At 39.8% G+C, this 24,239-nt stretch overlaps 1 protein-coding gene across 6 annotated transcripts in view; it reads left to right on the forward strand.

Moving 5' to 3' along the window:
• LOC131104027 (metabotropic glutamate receptor 7-like) overlaps nucleotides 1–24,239 on the forward strand; it is a 161,916-nt gene that overhangs the window by 126,127 nt on the left and 11,550 nt on the right. For all 6 annotated transcript variants that reach the window (XM_058050720.1, XM_058050719.1, XM_058050717.1 and 3 more), the window contains 3 exons: nucleotides 4,193–4,393; nucleotides 13,548–13,687; nucleotides 19,814–20,749. In XM_058050720.1, the coding sequence (XP_057906703.1) occupies nucleotides 4,193–4,393; nucleotides 13,548–13,687; nucleotides 19,814–20,749 (1,277 nt within the window). The remainder of the gene's footprint in view (nucleotides 1–4,192; nucleotides 4,394–13,547; nucleotides 13,688–19,813; nucleotides 20,750–24,239) is intronic.

Genomic DNA, 24,239 nt, shown 5'->3' on the forward strand with positions numbered 1-24,239 from the left:
TAACTCCTTAGGTATCAAGGCATGCATCGACCCTTCATGGATTTATGTGGAGTGGCCACTCAAGGGTTCGCCATACCATGGCTAGAAATATTTCAATATTGAACAAAGCAATACTTGTTCTCAATCGGAAATCACTCCACACTCTTTATTGCTCTCTGGTTCTACCATATCTTACTTATTGTGTGGAAATATGGGCTAATAACTATAAAAGCAATCTTCACTGGCTAAATGTACTGCAAAAAAGGTAAGTAAGGATAATTCATAATGCCGCCTACAGAGAATGTACTAACTCCTTATTTCTAAAATGACAAATACTTCAACTTGCTGATATAGTTCATCTTCAAACAGCTAAAATAATGCATAAGGCTAAAAATAAGCAATTAGCTAAAAATGTCATCCAATACTTCTCTACAAGAGAGGAGAAATATGATCTCAGGGAAGAAGTACATTTGAAACACTTCCATGCTAGGACTACGTTATGCTAGCCATAGCATTTCAGTATGTGGAATCAAACTATGGAATGGATTGAGTAAGGAAATCAAACAATGCACAACGATGAGCCAATTCAAGAAACAATACAAGCAGTTGATGTTTGCTAAATACAAGGATGAAGAGTCTTGAACCAGTCATGATGTGCTATATATATCACTATATTGACACGCACTATGGTACACATTATGGCATTGGATGCTCATATCACCGAGTACTTCGCTACGAGGTACCTTATTTTAAAAAAAAAAACTTAAACTAAATTAGGAAAGCAGGAAGTGAACAAATGTAACAGTTAGTGATTGTAAAAGTACCAGATGGAGGGGTAGGATTTAATAAGCTTTGCTTCTTCCTACTCCTTTTGGACTTGTGGAACTGGGAACTGATTATGGGATGCACTCAATTGGAATCTAATGCATATTTAAATGAAATAAAACCATTCGTGATCCTATCCATCCTGGTCACTCCTAGTGAGAACTTAAGCATCCTCATCCCTGCAACCTCCAGTTCTGCTTCCTGTCTTTACCACAGTATCAAGTCGTTAAGTGTGTTCAAATTGATGAATTGGAATCTGGGAATAGCACAGGGAAGTGGCCAAAATTATCCAATTAATTGTCCAACTATAGTTGTGAAGAGAATTTGTTTCAGTCCACTGTGTTAAACACAAACGGACAGATGTAAAGATACATTTTATAATGAAGACAGGCCAGGCCAGTGAGTGAACGATGTAAGTTTTAACGTGACAAATATTAATGGATAGATAAAAATATTTTTTATATATTTTTATAATATATAAAAATTATATATATATATATAATATATATAAAAAATATATTATTATTATTTTATAATAATATATTTTTTTGTAAATATTTTTTAAATATAAAAAAAACCTCAAAACCCACCTCTTTAAATCTGTTTTTAATGTCTAACTTTTCATACCTGACTGCTGTGCCCCGCTTTAACTCTTGTTTTAGCTGTGTATTAACCAATGAATGTAGTATTTTAATGTATATTTTACTCTGTTTACTTGCTCTTATTCAACTGCATTCTTCTGTAAAGTGTCTTTGAGTATTTTGAAAAGCGCTACACAAATAAAATGTATTATTATTATTATTATTATTACTACATCTACAGTATATTTGGATTTGACAGACAGACACATCTCCTTATGAAAAGCCAGGAAACCATGTCAATGATTTTGCATCTGCAACTTAGTACTGAAAGAGCATAACTTCATATAGTTGCTATAATGACAACATTGCTGTAGTCCATATGCAGGCCAGCGGACTGTGAGGCGGAAAGCTGTTTGCTACTTTGCCTCATTTAAGACATTCCTGTTCAATTTCCCATGGTATGTCTTTTCCTCCGTTTCATTAATATTTTGCTTAACGCCTGTGGACCCGCTTCCTAAACATCCGTCTTGAAGTCCTCCAGTAGCAAACCTCCTATTCCCGACGTCCTTTCATGGCCGAGTCAGCTCAGCTTTTGCAAGGAGTCCACTTTATTTACGGTGCAAGTGGCGACATATGCAATACGAATGCTTCTTTGAAACCATTTTTGTTGTATTACCATGTTTGCGGTGGCTATAATGGTGATGTCGTTGCTCGCGGTGATGCATGCTTACATTTCTTAAACACAGGGTGCCAATGCTTTGACAGGCATCACGCCACATTCATTATCGACGTGGGCGATGCCGCTGATGTGGGACGCTGTATTAATCCCGCTTGCATACATGTTGACGGCAACGGCAGCATGACACAAACGAGTATTTGCCAACGGATTTGGCGTTGGGTGTATTTCATCATGTGTCAAAGATAAAAGATGCAGGTCCATGCCACGATCCCCGCTAACCCTGCGTGAAATTACTTTAAATGAGTTTCATTCTCCCCTCAATCCCAGCGAAGAATGCGTTTTATAACTGTGAAGGCCGTGCAGCTGTTTTGTTATTTTCTTTCTTCATATTTCAACTTGGATTTTATTTATGAATGTCAAACGCTGACAGGAGGCTTTTGAATTCAAAGCCTGTACACGTAGGTTACCCTGTACTCATTTCTTTTATGTACAAAGGTTGCGTGTTGGCTGTTGTATACGTTACGACAGGGGTGGGCAAACTACGGCCCGGGGGCCACATCCGGCCCGCCAAGTGTTTCAATATGGCCCGCCTGTTTTTTCCAAATATTTCATTTGAACTCAACATACCACCTGGCATCCACTTTTTGATGGTTGAGGTAGCTGCTTTATCAATTTCGTTATTTGATGTGGTCTGTTACAAAATGCTCCTGTAAAAAGGGACACAAGCACATAATAATAATAATAATAATAATAATAATAATAATAATAATAATAATAATAATAATAATAATAATAATAATAATAATAATAATAATAATAATAATGTCAATAATGATAATAATACTACTATTATATTAATATTGTTGTTAATAATATTAATATAATAATGGTAGTAATATTACAAAATACTCCTGGAAAAAGGAGCACAAGCACAATAATAGTAATACAAATAATTATAATAATACTACTATTATATTAATATTGTTGTTGATAATATTAATATAATAATGGTAGTAATATTATTATAACAAAATAATAATAATAATAATATAATAACATTACTATAACTAATAATAATAATAATAATAATTCTAATAAAAAAAATAAAAAAAAATAATAATAATACATTGAGAAACACACTTTACATCAAATAAATGATGATAGCAGATTGCATGACACTTTTACATGTAAAATATGTGTAAAAATATAGGTGTAAAAATGGACTGTTACGTGTAAAATACTACATAATCCCCCTCGTCAATTTTGTTAAATTAATGCGGCCCGCGAGTCAAAAAGTTTGCCCACCCCTGCGTTACGATGTGAGAAATGGACCCAAATGTCAACACTGATTGTTTTTGACATCCCTCCATTTAGGAAATCTGCCACAATCTTGTTTTAAGCACTTCCGCTTCCACCTCTACTGCCAGACATGGAAACAGCAGTCGGACTAAATTGTGTACTTGTTCTTATTTTGTCAATACTGCCTGTTTTTGTTTGTCACAGACAGTTGGATATTACAACTCTGATGACTAGCGGCACTAGTAATCTTTGTGTTGATGTCATTTCCATTCTATCTTCGGAATCGCCGCAGCGTCCGGCATTCGGAGTGAAAAAAAAAAAAAAAGCAAATTTGAACACAACCAGAATCCAAAATCAGGTAGTACATTACGTATTCATGCTGTGTATGAGCAGCAGAAGGCAAAACCTTTACAGCAACCCATAGTGAAAGGGCAGTGCACTGTGAGGAGGATATAAAAGAACAGAAAGGCGGTGCAGAAAAGTGTGTCTGTAAAGTTCATGGCGATTTTATCACCTCGTGGATGGGGCCAATGAGGGCCGTTTTTAGCAGTTACTCTGTGAAACAGCACAGTAACGCAATCTGCAATCGGCTTTGTCACAAACAGCACAGACTGATATTTAGCAATTTTGCCTCCCGGGAATTAAACACGTTGTTATTTATTTAGTCGACTGCATTGTCCCTTCAGGTGTAATTCCCTCAAAATCAGACTTGAACTAACTGCCAGCAAATGATAAATGGAGGAAGGAATTGGAAGTGGAGATGATAGTGAGTGCTGATGTAACGTCTAATGGCTTGTGGTGCATTTGGCTCTTCCTCCTCTTCCCGCAGGCCAAGAGCGCATCGGGATCGACTCCAAGTATGAGCAGGAAGGGAAAGTGCAGTTTGTGATTGATGCTGTGTACGCCATGGCCCACGCGCTACACAACATTCAGAGGGACCAGTGTCCCGACCATCCTGGTGTTTGTCCGCAAATGGAGTCCGTTGAGGGCAAAACTTTGCTCAAGTACATCCGGAATTCCAGCTTCAACGGTAAGTACTTTTTGTTTTTTTTAATATAATATTACTAAGGGGGCGGCACGGTGGTCTAGGGGTTAGCGCGCAGACCTCACAGCTAGGAGACCAGGGTTCAATCCCACCCTCGGCCATCTCTGTGTGGAGTTTGCATGTTCTCCCCGTGCATGCGTGGGTTTTCTCCGGGTACTCCGGTTTCCTCCCACATTCCAAAAACATGCTAGGTTAATTAGCCACTCCAAATTGTCCATAGGTATGAATGTGAGTGTGAATGGTTGTTTGTCTATATGTGCCCTGTGATTGGCTGGCGACCAGTCTAGGGTGTACCCCGCCTTACGCCCGAAGACAGCTGGGATAGGCTCCAGCACCCCCGCGACCCTCGTGAGGAAAAAGCGGTAGAAAATGAATGAATGAATGAATATTACTAAGTCAACAGGAGAAAGTATTTGTGTATTTGTTATAATGACAAACATCCATCCATTTTCTATGCTGCTTATCATCATTAGGTTCATGGGGGTAGGCTGGAGCCTATCCCAGCTGACTACACCCTGGAATTTCCGCCAGCCAATCGCAGGGCAAAAAAATATATAATGAAATACAAAACAATCACACCCTGTTTCTGTTTTATCGTTTAGTTTTTTAGTATAAAGGACGAAAAGAGCTGGGATAGGCTCCAGCATGCCCCAGCTCTTGTGACGATAAGCGGTACAGAAAATGTATGGATGAATATAAAAGATTTATGAATACAACAAACACTTTTGTTTCATATATTCATGTATTTTTTTTTAATTAATGGAAACCTTGCAAGGCATAAACCTTCCCAGGTTCGTGTTACATTGTTTCATGGTTACTAACACAAGTGGTATCTCGATACATTTTTTTCACTTCAAAACTGATTGCGATACTGCGGCCTGGAATATCAGACACTGATATTGATCCGATATCAGCACAGATCATGCATACTTTTATATCACTCGATATAAGGCTCTATCAAGTGATACTAAACAGAAAATAGTAGTCAATAACATTTATCTATTGATGCATCTGGTGTATACGTTTGTTGACAATGTGTGATGCGCTCAATGAATTGTTGTCTCGCCGGAGTTTGTCACGAAGGATTGAATTTCAGGAAGCCGTGGTATTGCGAAAATCCTTGGTTGGATGTGTTAAACTTCCCCGATTCTGTAAACGTGTGCATGACAAGTTTTACACTCAAATCAATTCATTCACGGTGCTGCTTAATGCTCATTAGGGTTGTGGAGGTATCCTAGAGCCTATCCCAGCTGACGTTGGGCGAGAGGCAGGGTACAGGGTGGACTCCAGCCAATCACAGGGCACATACAGACAAACAACCATTCACACTCACATTCATACTATAAATGAACTATGGACAATATACAGATGCCAATTAACCTAACATGCATGGGGTAGGCTCCAGCACCCTCCGCGACCCTCGGGAGGATAAGCGGCATAGAAAGTGAATGAATATATATATATATATTTTGTTAAAGACTGGGGGCTACACGGCGGGTGAGTGGTTAGCACGCAGACCTCACAGCGAGGAGACCAGTGTTCAATTCCACCCTCGGCCATCTCTGTGTGGAGTTTGCATGTTCTCCCCGTGCATGCGTGGGTTTTCTCCGGGTACTCCGGTTTCCTCCCACATTCCAAAAACATGCTAGGTTAATTAGCCACTCCAAATTGTCCATAGGTATGAATGTGAGTGTGAATGGTTGTTTGTCTTTATGTGCCCTGTGATTGGCTGGCCACCAGTCCAGGGTGTACCCCTCCTCTCGCCTAAAGACAGCTGGGATAGGCTCCAGCACCCCTGCAACCCTAGTGAAGATAAGTTGTAGAAAATGAATGAATGAATGAATGAATGGAAATTTTGAGGCTGCAAAGTGCTCGAGTGGTTAGCATGGAGGCCACACAGCTAGGAGACCCGCGTTCGATTCCCCCCTCTGCCATCTCTGTGTGTAGTTTGCATGTTCTCCCCCTGCGTGTGCTCCCACATTCCAAAAACATGCTAGGTTAATTGGCTAATTCCAAATTGTCCATAGGTATGAATGTGAGTGTGAATGGTTGTTTGTCTCTATGTGCCCTGGGATTGGCTGGAGTACACCCTGTACCCTGCCTCTCGCCCAACGTCAGCTGGGATAGGCTCCAGCATCCCCCGCGACCCTCGTGAGGATACACGGTAGAAAATGAATGAATCCATACGTGATCAGCATTCATGATGAGTCGTGAAGCAACTTTCTGACCACTTTCCTCTTGACTTGTTCCTGATTACTTCTTAGGAAGACACTGAGAAGCTCAAAATTGGTAACGATTCATTAATTACTAATCACGTTAAGTTCCTCTTAAGAGGAGGGGAACTCCAAAAGGTTTCAGCATAAATTGTTTGAGTAGTTGGACTCACATTCATCCACCATGCACTCATCTTATGTTTAAAGATGGCTGCCTAGAAGAATGAACAAACGGAGCTATAGCCAGTCATGGCTTCCATTCTGTTTATTTGATAAAAATATCTAAATAGCTGCATCTCTGTGTAATATTTAGAGATTATTTCATATGTTACGTTTCTCCTTGCTCTTAAACCTCTGCATTATTTAGTCGTGAACAGAAAGTGATGTACTTAACAATTAATGTCAGTGGCTCTTCATGACATTTGCACTGCAGGGCATCAGTGAGTGGAAGAAGAGAGCCAAATGGGGAAGAAACAAGAGACACTTCTGTCTTTACAGATGTGCTGGCATGTCAGCCAGTGATCATTAGAGGCTCATTTGAAGAACACTGTGTCCTTAGAAAATGTTCTACATCAGGCTTAGCTCTTTTAAAAAAAAAAAAAAAAAATCTGAATTATTTTGCCCAAACTGCCCTACTTTCTGAAGTGCACGCAGTAGCTCAACTGTGCCTGGCATTAAAATAACTCTCCCTTATGATAGATGTAATGTGGGATATGTAGGGTGGGCAAATGTTCTCAGTGTGGAGTAAAAACTAAGCTCAGCCCCTGACAGGGTTAGTGTTAGGTGTGCTCCGCCGCAGCAGTTTTATCAGAACCGGACAGCATTTTCTCATTAAAAGATCAAAGGCTTTTTGTGATGTTAGCTTGAAAATTCTCATTCATCCAGGTCTTTGTAGCCTCGGGGGCATTGAATCAATCACAACCGGACTAGGTCAGATTGACTTAGAAGACGTTTCGCTTTTCATTCATCAATTCATGCTAAAAGACTTGATAGGACAGCTCTAGTCTGTGGGGGATGGTGCGGGAGCCAAAGAATTTAAGTCTCCAAGGTCGAGGAAGGTCCCGAGCAATAATTGATACCGATACCTCCGACAGCCAATGACGGTCGTTTAGGTTGAATCGCTGGTTGGGATACCGTTTAGTTGTACGGTAAACCTCGGATATATCGGATTCAATTGTTCCCACTGGTTTTGTCCGATATAAGCGAAATCCGTTATATGCGTATACCGGAAAATGTCAGTTTTACGCATATATCAGATTTATATCCGGTATATGCGTAAATCGGAAAATGTCCGTTTTATGCATATATCGGATTTATATGCGGTATATGCGTAAATCGGATTTTATCCGTTATAAAAAGGCACTTCCTTGACTATGTTTCCAATGTACCTGGACTGGGCAATGAAAAGAGACGTAAGGTAATGAGAATTTAACTTTATTGGACTCTGAGCATAACATGCTCAGAGTCGGAGCGCCACGATGCGGCCATCCGATATATGCGAGGGAAATTTAATGGAAATGCATTGGAACGGGACTGGAGATTTTGTCCGAAATGGGCGAAATCCGTTATAAAAAATCCGATATATGCAATGAATTTTAATCTGTCCATTGTGAGCGAATTTCCGTTATATCCGAGTCCGATATATCCGAGGTTTACTGTAGCAACGGTCAATCGCTGTGTTTATTTGTCCGAGGCCAATTGATTGAAGAGTCTTTTAGGACGGTATTGGACCTGGTGATAGCTGCGGTTGAAGTTCCTCAAGTTCCTCAAATTGATGGAACAGGGACTGTTTCCTGAAATGTTTGATCGATATAACCTCAGGTTTTATAACCAATAACTCCAGAGGTTCCACTGTAGATGTATATTTGTAGTACACATTTTAATCTAATTCATCTTTTGGTTGAGTTTTCATGCGTGGATGTGGATTTTAGTCCAATGTAGCAGCGCAGTGACCAGACTTAACAGGGCAAATTCTTCCTGAAATGCGTGAAAACAAACTTCTGTCAGTGAGATACAGGCTACAAGACTGTAACACTGTCGCTATGGCAGCAGCACACACTTCCACCAGGAAGACATGTCCTCGGATTTTAAAAGGAAGACACTGAATAGCCTCAGTGGTGCTCACGTTGCGGGGGCGGGGGCATTATGAAAGTGAGGATATGTTTAATTGATTGAGAATTCGTTGTCCAATCTCCGTAACCATCTGGACACGTTTTATGGATTCGTGCTTGGCGAGGATGTTTCACCTCAAAGATGGAGTCACATTTCAAAAACACGCTACCTCGTCTTTTCATTTTGTCAAGTGAGTGAAAGTGGTTTTGTTATAGTTTAGTTTATCATTTCTACATACCATTGCTAATGGCAAACCTTTTTTTTTTATCTCTCCACTGAGCCCAAGTCACAGAGCTAAGGAGGCAGGGAGAAAAAAAGAGGAGAATAATGATGCGAGAGAAACACAGCAGTGGATCCTCGGTCCACCCACACTACTCAGCTCAGCAGAGCAGCTGTGTGCTTTTGTTAAGTCTTAGTTCAGAGTCACATGCAAATGCATAAATCTTTCATCTCAGACGACACTTTTGCTTTGGAGTCGAGAAAGAGCATTTTGTTCTTCTTGAAAATATCTGGCAAGGAATGTTGAATGTTTTTTTTTTTTTTTTTAATCCGCATGCACGGAAAATGCCACTTAATTATTTGCTCCAAAGCTGAGGCACGCCAAGTTCCTGATGGCTTGTATCACATTTCTGACTGACTGTGTGTGTTTGTGCATTTCAATTGTGATGCTGGTAGCGCTCAGTAACAATACGGCTCCTGTCACAGATTTTGGTTCCAGTCGTCCATATCTCGTTGACATCTTTATTCGCTGTTTTAACAAGTTTGTTTGGTTGTCACATAGGGATGAGGCGGATACTCCTTATAAACGAGTATCCTTTATGGCAGGTGTCTCAAACTCAGTTTACCTGCTGGGCACTGGAGTTAGGGTCTGGATCAGGTTTCCCCCCCAAAAAAACACTTTTATTAAAAGAATTTTCTTTTTAACTGTAATCAATGCTTTTTTAATTTTTAATTTTTAATTTTTAATTTTTATTTTTATTTTTATTTTTATTTTTATTTTTATTTTTATTTTTATTTTTATTTTTATTTTTATTTTTATTTTTATTTTTATTTTTATTTCCACACAAAATAAGCAAATCAATAATAAAGAAAATCAATCAATCAGTAGTAAATAAATAAAATAATAATGTCTTCAATGCTTTTGCTTTTTTAATTTTTAAATTTTTTTTCTTTTCTTTTCTTTTTAATTTTATTTTAATTTTCATTATTTTTATTTTTATTTTTATTTTTATTTTTATTTTTATTTTTATTTTTATTTTTATTTTTATTTTTATTTTTATTTTTATTTTTATTTTTATTTTTATTTTTATTTTTATTTTTATTTTTATTTTTATTTTTATTTTTATTTCCACACAAAATAAGCAAATCAATAATAAAGAAAATCAATCAATTAATCAGTAGTAAATAAATAAAATAATAATGTCTTCAATGCTTTTGCTTTTTTAATTTTTTAATTTTTTTCTTTTCTTTTCTTTTCTTTTTAATTTTATTTTAATTTTCATTATTTTTATTTTTATTTCCACACAAAATAAGATGAAAAAATAAATAACCAAATCAATAATAAAGAAAATCAATCAATCAATCAGTAGTAAATAAATAAAATAATAACAAAGAAACCATTAGTGGAATTCAAATTCAGATTCAAATGAACAATATTAACAGTTATTTAACCTTTAACATTAGTGAAACGTAATAATTTGACCCAATTAGCACGTTAGCATCGTACATCTGGGAGCAGCGTCGTTACTTGAACCACATGTTTAATGAGCTGCTTTATCTCGTGACTTGTATTTACGCTTTTATTCCAAATCACTTCCTGCATTTCATTGTCGCCAGCGTGATGAGCCTGTAGCGTCACTGCTAATCCAATGTTGTAGTTGTTGTTGGACCAGACAGCGCATTGACAGCGTTGCCTTATTTATTGATTTGGACACAACAAACGCCGCCATGCTCACCAGAGACGGGTGGACAGGCACTTAGCAGCTGAAATAAAGCGCCTGGAGTTGGTTTCCTGCCTGGAAATCCTGGCGCTAACCCAACCTCGCAGGTCCTCAAACTGAGCCCGAAGTACCGCTGGAAGCCGCGTCGACTAGGCGGAGCTCCGGTAAGAAGCGTTGGAAGCAGGCGAGCTGTGTGCGCCTCCAGAGGGTATTATATAGTATACAGTATATAGTATATATATAATATACCCAGATACTATCCATCTCATAGCATCTATATCAAACTGGGGCGGGTTGCACTAATATTAAACTTTCATATCGAGGCGGGTTCCTCAAACTAAACTCGCGAGTTTGAGACATTTGGTCAGTATATACATTCATTTTTGTATAATGTAATATTGTTGACTAATAATATTGCTGTAATATTTGCTTAGACCAGACCTGATTACTGTAACATCAGCTTCGTATTGCAAGTTTGAATTGCACTATAATCTTTAATAAATCCTGAATAAAATCACACACTACTGTTCATACTAACATAACATAAAGTAAAGTTATAAAAACAGACAGTGTAGGAAATATGCATGAACGATATAACGTACTTCATCAACAAATGTGAAAATTAATAATTATTAGGGCTGTCAAAGTTAACACGTTACAAGAAAAAGGGGGGAATTACATCCAAATACATCCATACATTCCTCAAGGCATCGGAGAACGGTAGATGGTGTGTTCAATGACCATGAAACAAATTAGGACAAATCGCAGCTAAAAATTAAATATTCAAAAACGGTGTGATTTCTAATTAATAGTTAGAGTATTGTAATCAAATAAAATTTACTGTAATATAACGATGAATTTCTATATATTTTAATGTGTTTTAAAAGAAATAAAATGACATTGAGTTTGCAATTTGGATGAAATGTTTTATGACTATTGCTATGTTTTTGCTATTTTCCTTTGTACATTCCATGAAAGAACGTTACATCGTGGCAAATCCTTAATAATAATCGTTAATGAATGTTCCTAAATGGACTTTTTTACTCACAAACATTTAGAATTTAAAACCAGTACCATAAATAAACAAATCTTATTTGGAGCAATTTGTGTCAGTGTGAGTAGTGTCACTCGCTTAGCAAGTTTAAGCGCTATTATGCTAATAATAAATAAAAATAGTAATACAAAAATATGTTTGCTGACTGTATTGTTTTTAATAACAGCCCAAAATTGATATCCCTTTCATGAAATTTTTATGTAATTATCGTTGTAGTTTCACATTAAATCGTTTACCACAAAGAGATTTCCCCTACTTATTATAGCTAAAAACGTATTTCTATCTGCCATTAATGCGATTAATTGTGAGTTAACTGTGGACAAATGTGATTAATCGCGATTAAAAAATTTGTCTCGATTGACAGCCCTAATAAGTATGCTTTCTTACTTACAATGTGGTGCTATTTTATGAATTTTGGGCTCTAATATTCGAAGAGTGTAAACATGTTGTCTATGCTCCAACTACAAAATATTTGGAATGCTACTTCAGGGGAATTCACTTATCACGGTCAGGTCTGGCACCAATTAACTGTGATAAACGAGGGTTTACTGTATTGTATGATGCAGCTGTTTTGCAGGTTTACCTATATACTATTTACTATGTAGTATACTATACTATATAATTATAGTGGGACATAAATCATATGAAATGACATTGCCAAAAAGTCTGTATGTAGTTCAGTCCCCCGCATTCTTTGTTCTTTCACCAGAAACAGACTTTTCTTGTCTTGTTGTGTTTTACAAGAGTCTTTCTGGCAGAAACTTTTGTGGAATGTTCAGTGACAAATGTCCTTGGAAAGGAAACTGGAGGGAGATGAAATTCCCCTCTGGCTTAGAACGAAGGAAAAGGTGCCGTGGCCTCTCAAAGCCACAAGCTCTGTTCTAGATATAAGAAAGAAAAAAAAAAACACATGCTCCCAAAAGTGTTTGGGACATATGCTTTTGGTCATTTCGCTATACTTTTTATAGTCGATGCTATTAAAGTCCTTGATTCCCGTGCCAGTTGTCATTAGACTCCCTGTGTCCTAGTTCAAAAATACTATCTCCATTTGTGCTTATGGCCCACTGAACACATTGCCAAGGTGACTGAACCTGCAGACACGCTGCTCTTTTTTATTATCTCGCTTCACTCTGGGATGCCAAAAATCACCTCGTCAACAATTTCGACCGTATGCTTCAAATGAAGTGCGACCGTTTTCACGTAAACGCCATTCCACGTTCACTTCTGCAGAGAGGTGGTGCTTTTCGACGCTGCAGCTCACACGTGAACATCATTAAAAAGAACAATAACAAAAAGCAATGATGCTAATTAGTACAGTCTTCAGGATTCTGTTAAAAACAGGCTGTTGTGAACTAGGAGCAGATGGAGGCCATATGACGCTTTGGCTGACCTCTTTAATTCGCTTCCATGTCCTGTTGGGGTATGCTGGGAGAACGCCATGCATCACCTTTGACCCCAAGTGTGCACGCATCTTTTAACAGTGGTCAGTGTTCACTATTAGTTATTAATAACCACTTATTGAAGGTGTAAATCTATTTTACCCAGGTCTCCCGTGGAGATCTGATGATGAATAGGAATCAGGTGAGGCGCTGCAGTCGTGGTCAGTAGGGAGCTGGCGTTTTTGCTTCTGATTGTGGTCATACGCCATGTAGGTCACAACGCTGTATGGAGGTTTGAACCAGAACAAAATCAGACATTCTATGTCCGTGTCGGGCACCGTGCAGCAAGAAGCGAGGGGTTAAAAGTTCACATTTTTCTCTCTTTTATGAGCGATGTAGCACCTTGTCACAGCAATGGCCACCTCTTCTCTCCCCGCACAGGCAGTGCTGCCACCCCGGTTGTCTTTAATAAGAACGGTGATGCTCCTGGACGCTATGACCTGTTCCAGTTCCAGATGACCAACTCCTCCGTCTCAGAGTATAAGGCGGTAGGACAGTGGGTGGAGACTCTCCAGCTCAAGGTACGACGACTATTTACTCATAATACCAATCATCCATATGGTATACTAGCATATACTAGCATATACTAGCATATACTAGCATATACTAGCATATACTAGCATATGCTAAATATTAGGGCTGAAACTTTTGATCCAATTAATTAGTTTTCAAGGCTGCACGGTGGAAAGTGGTTAGCGTGCAGGCCTCACAGCTAGGAGACCCGAGTTCAATTCCACCCTCGGCCATCTTTGTGTGGAGTTTGCATGTTCTCCCCGTGGGTTTTATCCGGGTACTCCGGTTTCCTCCCACATTCCAAAAACATGCTAGGTTAATTTGTCCATAGGTATGAATGTGAGTGTGAATGGTTGTTTGTCTCTATGTGCCCTGTGATTGGCTGGCCACCAGTCCAGGGTGGCCAGGGTGGGATAGGCTCCAGCACGTCCGCAACCCTTGTGAGGATAAGCAGTAGAAAATGAATGAATGAATTAATTCATTAATTAATCAAATTAATTAATCATCATTATCGACCATTTGCCACTATGTATGGAATTATGCCGATTTTTTAAATGTCGTTTATGAACATAAAAATAAATGATATTTGTATATATTAAGAGCTCCAAATAAACTGAAATCAAACTAAAACACACCATATATGCGAAGGGTTGCGTTCAAAGACACAGCGTAACTTGTTAAGTTGACATGCTTTGAGTGTAGATGCATTATCTGGGATTTCCGAGCACACTTAAATGCAACAAATTGTGCTTCTGCAGTTATGGTTTATATTAGTGACGGATAAGAATATTCACTTACTGTTTATGTTTATCTTTCTATTTTCAAGCACACATACATACGTCTAAAAGCGATTTTTAACGTTACTTACTTAAAATATACGTATATTAGTAATGACTTCCTAACACAACAATTGGCTTTAAATATTGGATTTAAAGAAAACGCAAACCGAGGTTCCATTGTGCCGAGCATATTAACTTGAAAATAAGCAATGGCACCGACTAACTGCCCTCTTAAGTCTACTCCTCCTTTTCGGTAATCAACAATAATCATAGAGGCTGGGCTAAAGAGGCGATCTGCACACACGTATAGAAGGTGCAGAGAAATCTAGCTCTTTCAGTGCAGAAGTGGCTTGAATGACTGTTGTTGTGGCTCACCTTTCTTCTTAGCACTCGCCCAGAGGTGTTCAAAGTCAAACCCTGGGGTCATTTGAGGCCCACGGCTTGTTTATTATTAGCCTGTGGCATGCTTTAGAATACAAATAAGCACTAAAAGAACTGCAAAAATTGAATATATTTGAATATATGCAAATGTTTGTTGCTTTTTTACAAAATATCCCCCTGCAGTCTGATGACTAGATGACTGTAAAACTGCATATTGCTTACCGTGCTTGGTTTGAAATGTTCAGTGCTGACTCCACCTCTTGAGACACTTTACATCGTGCAAATTGCACTAGGATGCGTTCCGTGTCTTTGCACGTCTAGTGACTCCACATGGCTGCGATGACAAAGGTACTAAGCTAATTGGCTTGCAGCCGCTGGGTCTTTACGGTGAGTCGCTCAACGTTAAATTGAGTTCACGTGATACTTTGGACCAGTATCAGATGCAACCGTGCCTAAAAATAAGACCAAAAATGGCGACACCTTCAACATTGCAAAGTCTTACCGTCGCCGTTAGTGTGAGCTCTGGCCTTTTCTGCCTAAAAATAAGCGTTCACCAGCAGTAATAAGTGATGCCGGTGTACAGGTCGGAGAACGGGAGTGGGAGGAAGATGCTTTTAAGACAACTGTCAGGCTGTATCAGTTCCGATCCCGGCAGCAGAGGGTTGCTGAACATGTTTCCCACGTTGAGAAGTGCCACCTAAATATGCATGTGCCATGTTATTATTCTTCAGCGGCTCCGCTGCAGCTTCTATTGAGCATGATGACACTCCAAATCTATGATAACATCACATGGAGTCAGATGGAATTGAAGATAGTCTTTTCTTAAATGAACAAGATAATAAAATGGATCAACTGCTTGATTAAAAAACATATCTTGATATGAGATTTTATGTGAAGGGATTATTTTTTTTTTTGCCTTCTATCCAAAAGATAACTATCAAGAAAATGTAATTTTATGGCATCTTAAAATATCTTCCATTCACCCAAAAAGACCTCCAGTCTGATATGAGTGCAGTGGTGCAGATATAGCTGCCGTGCAAAATGTTAGTCGGAGCTCACTGACACAACACAAGAATCGACTTGGGTGATTCACCCGCACTATAAAGAACCTGATATATGTTTTTTCTTTGTTTTTTTTCCTTTCTCAAAGCAAACACGGTATGAAATTACCTACATATATAAAGGGAAGAACCCTGATCTGAAATGTGGTTGTATCGCCACGTAACCGAGATTACAAACAACACGGCATTTACATACAGATGAGATAACATTTGCATAATTGCCGTCTGGGTCATAAGAATTAAACTTAACTCAACGCATTTGAGAGCACAGGTTGGAATAACTTCTGCTGATGCATATTTGGGCTTGTTTTTTGCAGCAATTCCAAATCAAATGTTGTTGCAAAGCAATTATTCCTCTGCAACAGGGAGAGGGCGATTACACCGTTCAGTACTGCTGAAGAGGCTTCCCGTTTTAAAGGTTATCGTGCACACCAACACGACTGATGCTGTCACGTCACTACCTACTGTACGTACGCCATGCTTTCCCACCTGATGAACGCTCGCATTGACCGCCAAATTAACTGCAATTGCAGCGACACAAATAGAAGAAGTACAACAGCCGAGAGAGTCCAAGGGTGTCAACGTTCTTGCTTCTGGTCTCCATAGCAACAGAGCTGTTGGGCTCATTACTGTTTCCACACAGTGTGTAATCGGGTGGTTGTCCGGAGAGCACCCTTCATTGTCCAAATAACAAATGGTACATCGCTAACCCCAGATAAATGGCAGATGATAATCTGGCCAGACATCACAGACGCGCGCATTTGTCATGTTGGTGCACGGCGCTCACACCGCACGTACTGTATGTACTGTACGTACTGTATGTACTGTATGTACTGTATTTATGTGTGTAGCTGGGGCTGTCAAAGGAATTGCATTAGGAATTTCCGACATTTCTTTAGCTGAAGCCATGTCTTTCTAATCAACTATGTACCACTGCCACACTAAATCTCAGAGCTACAAATGACTCACTAAAAACAAAGTAAACATTAGCTGTAAAACTTGGATAGATTAAAATAAAACATGCTTATAGTTTTACACTAATATAGAAGGGGTTTGATTTGTATAAGAGTCAGTCATCAGGGTACGCTTTAGTGTATGGCTCAACAATAGCAAGACTTACAGCACACTGCAATGTGAAAGCCTGCCTTGTGCCACTGGTTTTGACAATGGCCGTGCAGGCAAACCACTATGTTGTGTGACGATCAACGGCTATTTGATTTTGCTTTATTGATTAATGTAATTAAGTTACTTGAAGAAAATAACTCTGTGTATGCTCCGATTGATCGATCAGCCACCGATCAGTATCTGCCAATTTCCATATAAAACCTGTGATTGGCACACACCGATAAGGTCGATCGATAACTATTTCTGTTCGCATGAATAGACATTCACAGGCTGTTATGAGTATGGATTGTTAAGGCAACCACAGCCAATAGGAAGCGCTATCGATGCTGACATCATTCTTCTTGTTGAATCGCCTCCATGGCAGTACGTATGCATTCATGACAGCGAAGCTTTGAGTGTGCAGGTGAACAAAATCACAATGTCTTTGCCATGCGAACAATGTCTCACTATTCTTCCCAAATAACGGCATGCTTGTCAAAATTGTCCCACCAGCCCGAGGTGTGATCAGGCATTGTCCCACATCCTTGTTGTTGACAGCAGCAGCAGCATCCTCCAAAGCGCAAGCTGTCAATGTAAAAAAAAAAAACAATGTTGTTTGTCAATGTAAACACACAAAAAGTTGTTTCAGTATTCTTAAATGTAATGTTTGCCTTTGCACACATTAAATTACACTTGACGAAATGACGGAAATGATGGCACAAGCCAAAAGCTTTGTCTTGAACATACACAGACTGAAGTCAGAGTTTTCTAAAACCTCAGTTTTTAACTTTTGCTGGACTACTTTTGGTTAAAAAAAAACTACTAGACCACTGACTGTGGTGGGAAAAGGTTATTAGCAAATCCAGACATCAGTGAGCTTGAAATTTTCACCCTCGTCCCTGTATGCACACTCTATAGTGCTACACAGACAACCGCTTACTCACTTATGAATTGCTCTTCAACATGACCAAGTAACATTGAACAGCCATTGGATGTCAGCAGCAGTTTGGCACATAGTCCAGCTTCGCCGATCCGAAGCCTACAGCTCATACCCGGGCACATCCATATAAGGAAGCCCAGCTCACTGTGATGTCACAATGACCTTGGCTCAAAAACTTTCTGAAACCGAGTATTCAGAGCTACCCCCAACTTCTGTTTAACACGATAATACAAAAGAGCATAATAGGTCCCGATGTTTAGTGGCCTGTGCTGTCGTCACAACACGTGTCGCGATGCCGCTAGGCTAGACTAGCAAACCAATGAAGAAAACTCCGCGCACAAGGCTTGCTTTTCTTGCTTTACGAAGCCTTCTTGTAAAAGCAAGTGGTAACTGAAACGTACAGAAAAAAATAAAATAAAATTCCAATACTGCTCATGTCGCAGGCTAAACACACATCAGCTAACAGTTAGCTAACACACGTACACCAACTTCAAATGCAAACTAGCAGTACAACTTTTGAAATAGAAAATGCATCTATGTAAGGGCTTTATACACCAATATACTCACAAAGACGATCATTTTCCCAAGAAACAAATGTTTAGAGCAACTTTCAGCTTGTTTATGAGGTTTTCCTGTTTCGTTTTCGCTTTTCACCGAGAGAAAACGACAAAGCTTGTCTATATGGGAGAGCACTCACTCTCGAGTGGCCCAAAACGATACTTTCTAGAGAAGAGGTGTCACTCTGTAAACGATTTAACCTTAGCATTTTTAACAAAATGGTAATGGTAATGGTAATGGTAATGGTAATGGTAATGGTAATGGTAATGGTAATGGTTTTATTTCATTTGAACATGCATCAGATTCCAATTGAGTGCATCCCATAATCAGTTCCCAGTTCCACATGTCCAAAAGGAGTAGGAAGAAACAAAGCTTATTAAATCCTACCCCTCCATTTGGTACTTTTACAATCACTAACTGTTACATTTGTTCACTTCCTGCTTTCCATAATACAGTTTAAGGTTTTTTTTGTTTGTTTGTTTGTTTTGTTTTTTTAACCAAAGTACTCGGTGATATGAGCATCCAATGACATAATGGGTACCATAGTAAATGTCAATAGAAGTATTGGATGACATTTTTAGCTAATTGGTTATTTTTAGCCTTATGCATTATTTTAGCTGTTTGAAGATGAACTATATCAGCAAGTTGAAGTATTTGTGATTTTTGAAATAATATTTATTAGAACTTTTAGCTATTTATTACTTTCATTCTAACTAACTTATGAAACGTATGAATTATTAATATCTTCGACTCAAAGACACGACAGTGGCGATGAACTAACATTCTACTTCTTTACCATGTTGCTATATCGCTAATCCTGTAGTGGTTTTGCATCCATGGCAACCTTAGAGCAAAGTATACACTTTCATGGTAAATCAGCAAAGCTTCTGAAAACATCATCAAAGTAAATTTAACATCATACAATTTTTTTTTTCACGCTTTCTGAACAGATGAAAAAAACCTTTTTTCATGGATTTTTAAAGGCTGACTTGAATGTCTTACACTTTAGATGCTAAATAATGAAAGATCTCCGGGCCTTTTGGATTGGAATTGAAGATATCTCTGTGGCATGTTTTTACACTGACGAGATCAGTTTACACGTTAGCAAGTACAAATGACTCTGCGACAATTAAAGCGGACATTTTGCAACATCGATTTCATTTCTTGTTCATATTTGACACCGCGCTTGTTGCAACAGCTTTATGGTATTTTCCTGTTTAAAAGTAACCTCTGTCGCCATGGTGATTACTAATGGTTCGAATTTTGACTTCCCGTGTAGAACCTTTGTCATCTTTGCGTTTTTTCCTGCAGCTGGAGGAGCTTCAGTGGCCCAACGGCGAGCAGGAGGTGCCCATCTCGGTGTGCAGCCTGCCTTGCAAGACCGGCGAGAGGAAGAAGAGGGTCAAGGGGATGCCATGCTGCTGGCACTGCGAGCTGTGTGACGGATACCAGTACCAGTACGACGAAACCTCCTGTAGACTCTGTGCATATAACATGAGGCCCGACCCCAACAGGACCGCCTGTCAGCCCATCCCGATCATCAAGCTGGAGTGGCACTCCCCCTGGGCCGTCATCCCCGTCTTCCTGGCCATGCTCGGCATCATCGCCACCATTTTTGTCATGGCCACGTTTGTGCGCTACAACGAAACGCCCATCGTGCGGGCATCGGGTCGAGAGCTGAGCTACGTGCTGCTGACCGGCATCTTTCTGTGTTACATCATCACCTTCCTCATGATCGCGAAACCCGACGTGGGCGTGTGCGCCTTCAGGAGGATCTTCCTGGGTCTGGGCATGTGCATCAGCTACGCGGCGCTGCTCACCAAGACCAACCGCATCTACCGCATCTTCGAGCAAGGGAAGCAGACGGTCACGGCCCCGCGCTTCATCAGCCCCACTTCCCAGATCGCCATCACTTCCAGCCTGATCTGCATCCAGCTGCTGGGTGTGCTGGTGTGGTTCGCCGTGGACCCTCCGAACACCATCATAGACTACGATGAGCAGAAAACCATCAACCCCATGCTGGCGCGCGGCGTGCTGAAGTGTGACATCACAGACCTCCAGATCATCTGCTCGCTGGGCTACAGCATACTCCTGATGGTGACCTGCACTATCTACGCTATCAAGACCAGAGACGTACCAGAAGACTTCAACGAAGCCAAGCCCATCGGCTTCACCATGTACACCACCTGCATCGTCTGGCTGGCCTTCATCCCCATTTTCTTTGGCACGGCCCAGTCTGCTGAGAAGGTGAGTCACCGTCTCCGTCTCCGTCTGTGTCACCGCCCTTTGCTTTGTCTCTCCGTTGCCTTCCACTCATAAATTCACAGTCAGCCCTTCAGCCTCTTTTTATCTTGTCTAAACACATGCATATTTGTGAGACACAATATGATAAACAGCGCACGCAGAGAGCTGCTGCACTCGTTCTCATTTCACGACTGTATAACTTATGGGCTCATTTGCGTTTGATTTCTAATCACGTCATTTTGCACGGGAGCTCACACTTTGGGTCCCGACACGGACCGAACCAAGCACACCGAGCAAGAAGAGGGTTTGATGTTTTGGAGCCCATATACGCCCTGGGACGCCTGAGGATTGATGCGAACGGGGGAGTCGGCGGTTCCAGATGCATTACCTCCGTTCTCGCGCCTAGGGCTCCGTTTATACCATTATGCCGCATTTTGGGAAGGCAAGACAAGCAGGTGGAGGAGAAGGAGGAGGTGTGGGGGGGGCTAAATAGAAGTTTGATTCGACACATTCCATTTCTTGACAGCTGCTCTCTAACCCAACGAAAGCATTTGACATTGGGCGCTCCCAGAGTTGATTGAGAATATGACATTTTGACCTTCTGGGCGAGTGACTGCTTATCTGGGCGGCAGCTGCTAGAATACAGATGCATTCATCGGGCCCACTCGCGAGGCTCGCCAAGATGGGGGCATAAAACAGAGTGGAGGAGAAGTTTTTCCCTGACAGAATATCAATGCTGACAGGAAACAGTTACTTATTCCAAACCTTTTGAGAAGCGTGACACTCGATATTCGACCAGATAAGCAACCGCTGCAGATGGATCAGAAAGTGATATTCCTCATATCAATTTGGCGCTGATTTCATAGACGAATTACACCCTCAGCAGCGATTAGGAGTTCATTATGTTACTCACAGAGAGTAGCGAGGCACTAATGTGTTTTCCTTTCCTCTTATGCAGTTAACTCCTCCTTTGCCTGTCAGTTCACACCACAGCGTCCTAGTTTAATGGTTTCTGTAGCTGCATGTCTGCCGGCTCCCCAGCCGCCCGCCAGTGAGAAGTGCCTTTGCATGTCGTAAAGCAGCCTTTGCAGTGGTGGCGGTGTAGTTAAATGGATACACTGCCTTATTCATTTTTCAAGACGCGGCGGCGACATTTTTAGCATGAGCAAACATCTGCTTGTTTAACACTTTTGTGTTAAATGAACAAAATGAGAAGAAAATACAGCATATATGTGCAACGACTGCAGAGAGCTGTGTATTTGCTCTTTAAAATGATATGATGATTTGATAAGATAAAATTGGATATGATATGATAAAAAAATTTAATAAATTAAAAATTGTAAAAAAAATTAAAAATTTAAAAATTATAAAAAATTTTAAATAATAATAAGAAATAATAAAAACATAAAAAATTATAAAAAAAATTAAACTAAAAATTAAATTAAATTAAAAAAACATTAAAAAAATAATTAAAAATAATTAAACTATATTAGGAAAGCAGGAAGTGAACAAATGTAACAGTTACTGATTGTAAAAGTACCAGATGGAGGGGTAGGATTTAATAAGCTTTGCTTCTTCCTACTCCTTTTGGACATGTGGAACTGGGAACTGATTATGGGATGCACTCAATTGTAATCTGATTTATGTTCAAATGAAATAAAACCATTACCATTACCATTACCATTACCATTACCATTACCATTACCATTACTATTACCATTTACCAATCAGATGATTTTTTTGATGATTTTTGTATAGAGGCCTACTATCCACATCAATTTCCTGGTATGGCTGCTAATCCAAATGAATCATTTTATAAGGCTAATAGATGATTAGAAAAGCCATTTAAAAATCTAAACTAAAACTAAAATCGCTTACCATGCTGTTAACTACTCCCTTCAGAGAGCAGCACAAACTGGGTCTAACAAGGACAGAAAAACAATGCACAACTGTGCAAGAAGACAAATATCTGAGAGTGTGGAGTTTAAGACAAAAACGATAAATAGTAGCCGTCAAACACCAGCGTCAGTATCAACAGTGAAGCGCCGACTTCAGACTTCATGGCAGGATGTTCAACTAAAATAAAACCATTACCATTACCATTACCATATGGCCGTAAAGATAATTACACTAAAGACAAATTCACAAGATGGTACGGTGCCTTTTGCAGTGTGCTTCTAAACATTACATACCCGTATTGTCCACACCTGTGACCCCTCCCCTGCTACCGCACCTCATTGGCTCATTTAAAGCCATGTCAAGGGCAGCCATATGAATATAGCAACAAAGGATCATAGAGCACCCCCCCGTCCCCTCTCATACACCTGCAGCTACTCAGCACAGTCAGGTAATGATGCTGAGAATCACCAGCATCCCAAATCAGCTGACTCATGACTTCTCGAAACAAAATTATATCCCTGAATGTCACAAACTCCGAAAGACCGCAGTAGAGGAGACTATATCGTTAACATAGCTACAAACTGTAACGTACAGCTGAGTGTGGAAGCTAGCGTGCGGATGCATATAGGATGCTGTGGCTTCATTGCAACAATTCTCTTCGTCTATGACCGCAGAACACAGCTGCATTTCTCTGCAGCGCGATGATACGTTCCCACCCTCGGGCACGGAGTCATCAGAGTGAAACCCCCACTGGAGTTGCAAGTCACGAAAGAAAGCGAGAGCCAGGGAGTCGTGTCGTGAAAGTGTACATTCTTGGAAACACGTCTGAAAAAACCTCTCAGGCACTTGTAACATGCTTCATGTAACTCTGGCTAAGACAGAGCTACACGGCGTCATTAGGATTGACTAGACTCAACTTTTTCCTTTACTCTTCCAGCTTTCTGCCACTGAAGAAAAAAAAGTATTTTAATCACTGTTATTCTAAAGGCTTTAATTTTGTAGCCAATTTGGTAATTTGGTAAACTGGACTGCGCCAAGATGGGCGTGGTGGCGCACCGTGGGAGGTGTCCACATTTTCATCTTGGCGGAATAACAATTTCGTGACAAAACAGCACTCCAAAGGCGCGCTGAAAGCTCGCCAGCTCCAACCTGGTCTATTCTTGGCGCAGGCGAAGCGCACCAAAACCCCACAGGTGGGTTTTTCAGAGTGTCGCACACATTTCCGTGGAAAAAAACAATGACAGCAACCATTATTTAATGTAACCGTCTGAACCAGCATGTATATTTTGTATTTATTGTCCCATCACATCTCATGTCAGATTAAAGACGTCACGGATAATGGGAAACTCAACCTGCCAGCAGCTGAAAGTGCTGACACATTTGTAGGTTAAATAAAAGGCAAATAAAGTAAAGAAAAAAAAGTGTTTTTATTTTTGAAAAGTACATATATCGTAAAACGGGGTTATAAGGGACAGCTGGGTAATAAGGGACAATTTTCAGGAAAATGTTTTAAATGTAATTCTGCCTTTTCAACGTTAACAGGAAGCTGCTTTGTGTTGTTTTTTTTCAAAGAAGCATATAGTCCTGAACAAAT

This window comes from Doryrhamphus excisus, chromosome 16, assembly GCF_030265055.1.
Source record: "Doryrhamphus excisus isolate RoL2022-K1 chromosome 16, RoL_Dexc_1.0, whole genome shotgun sequence".
NCBI classification, from domain to species: Eukaryota; Metazoa; Chordata; class Actinopteri; order Syngnathiformes; family Syngnathidae; genus Doryrhamphus; species Doryrhamphus excisus.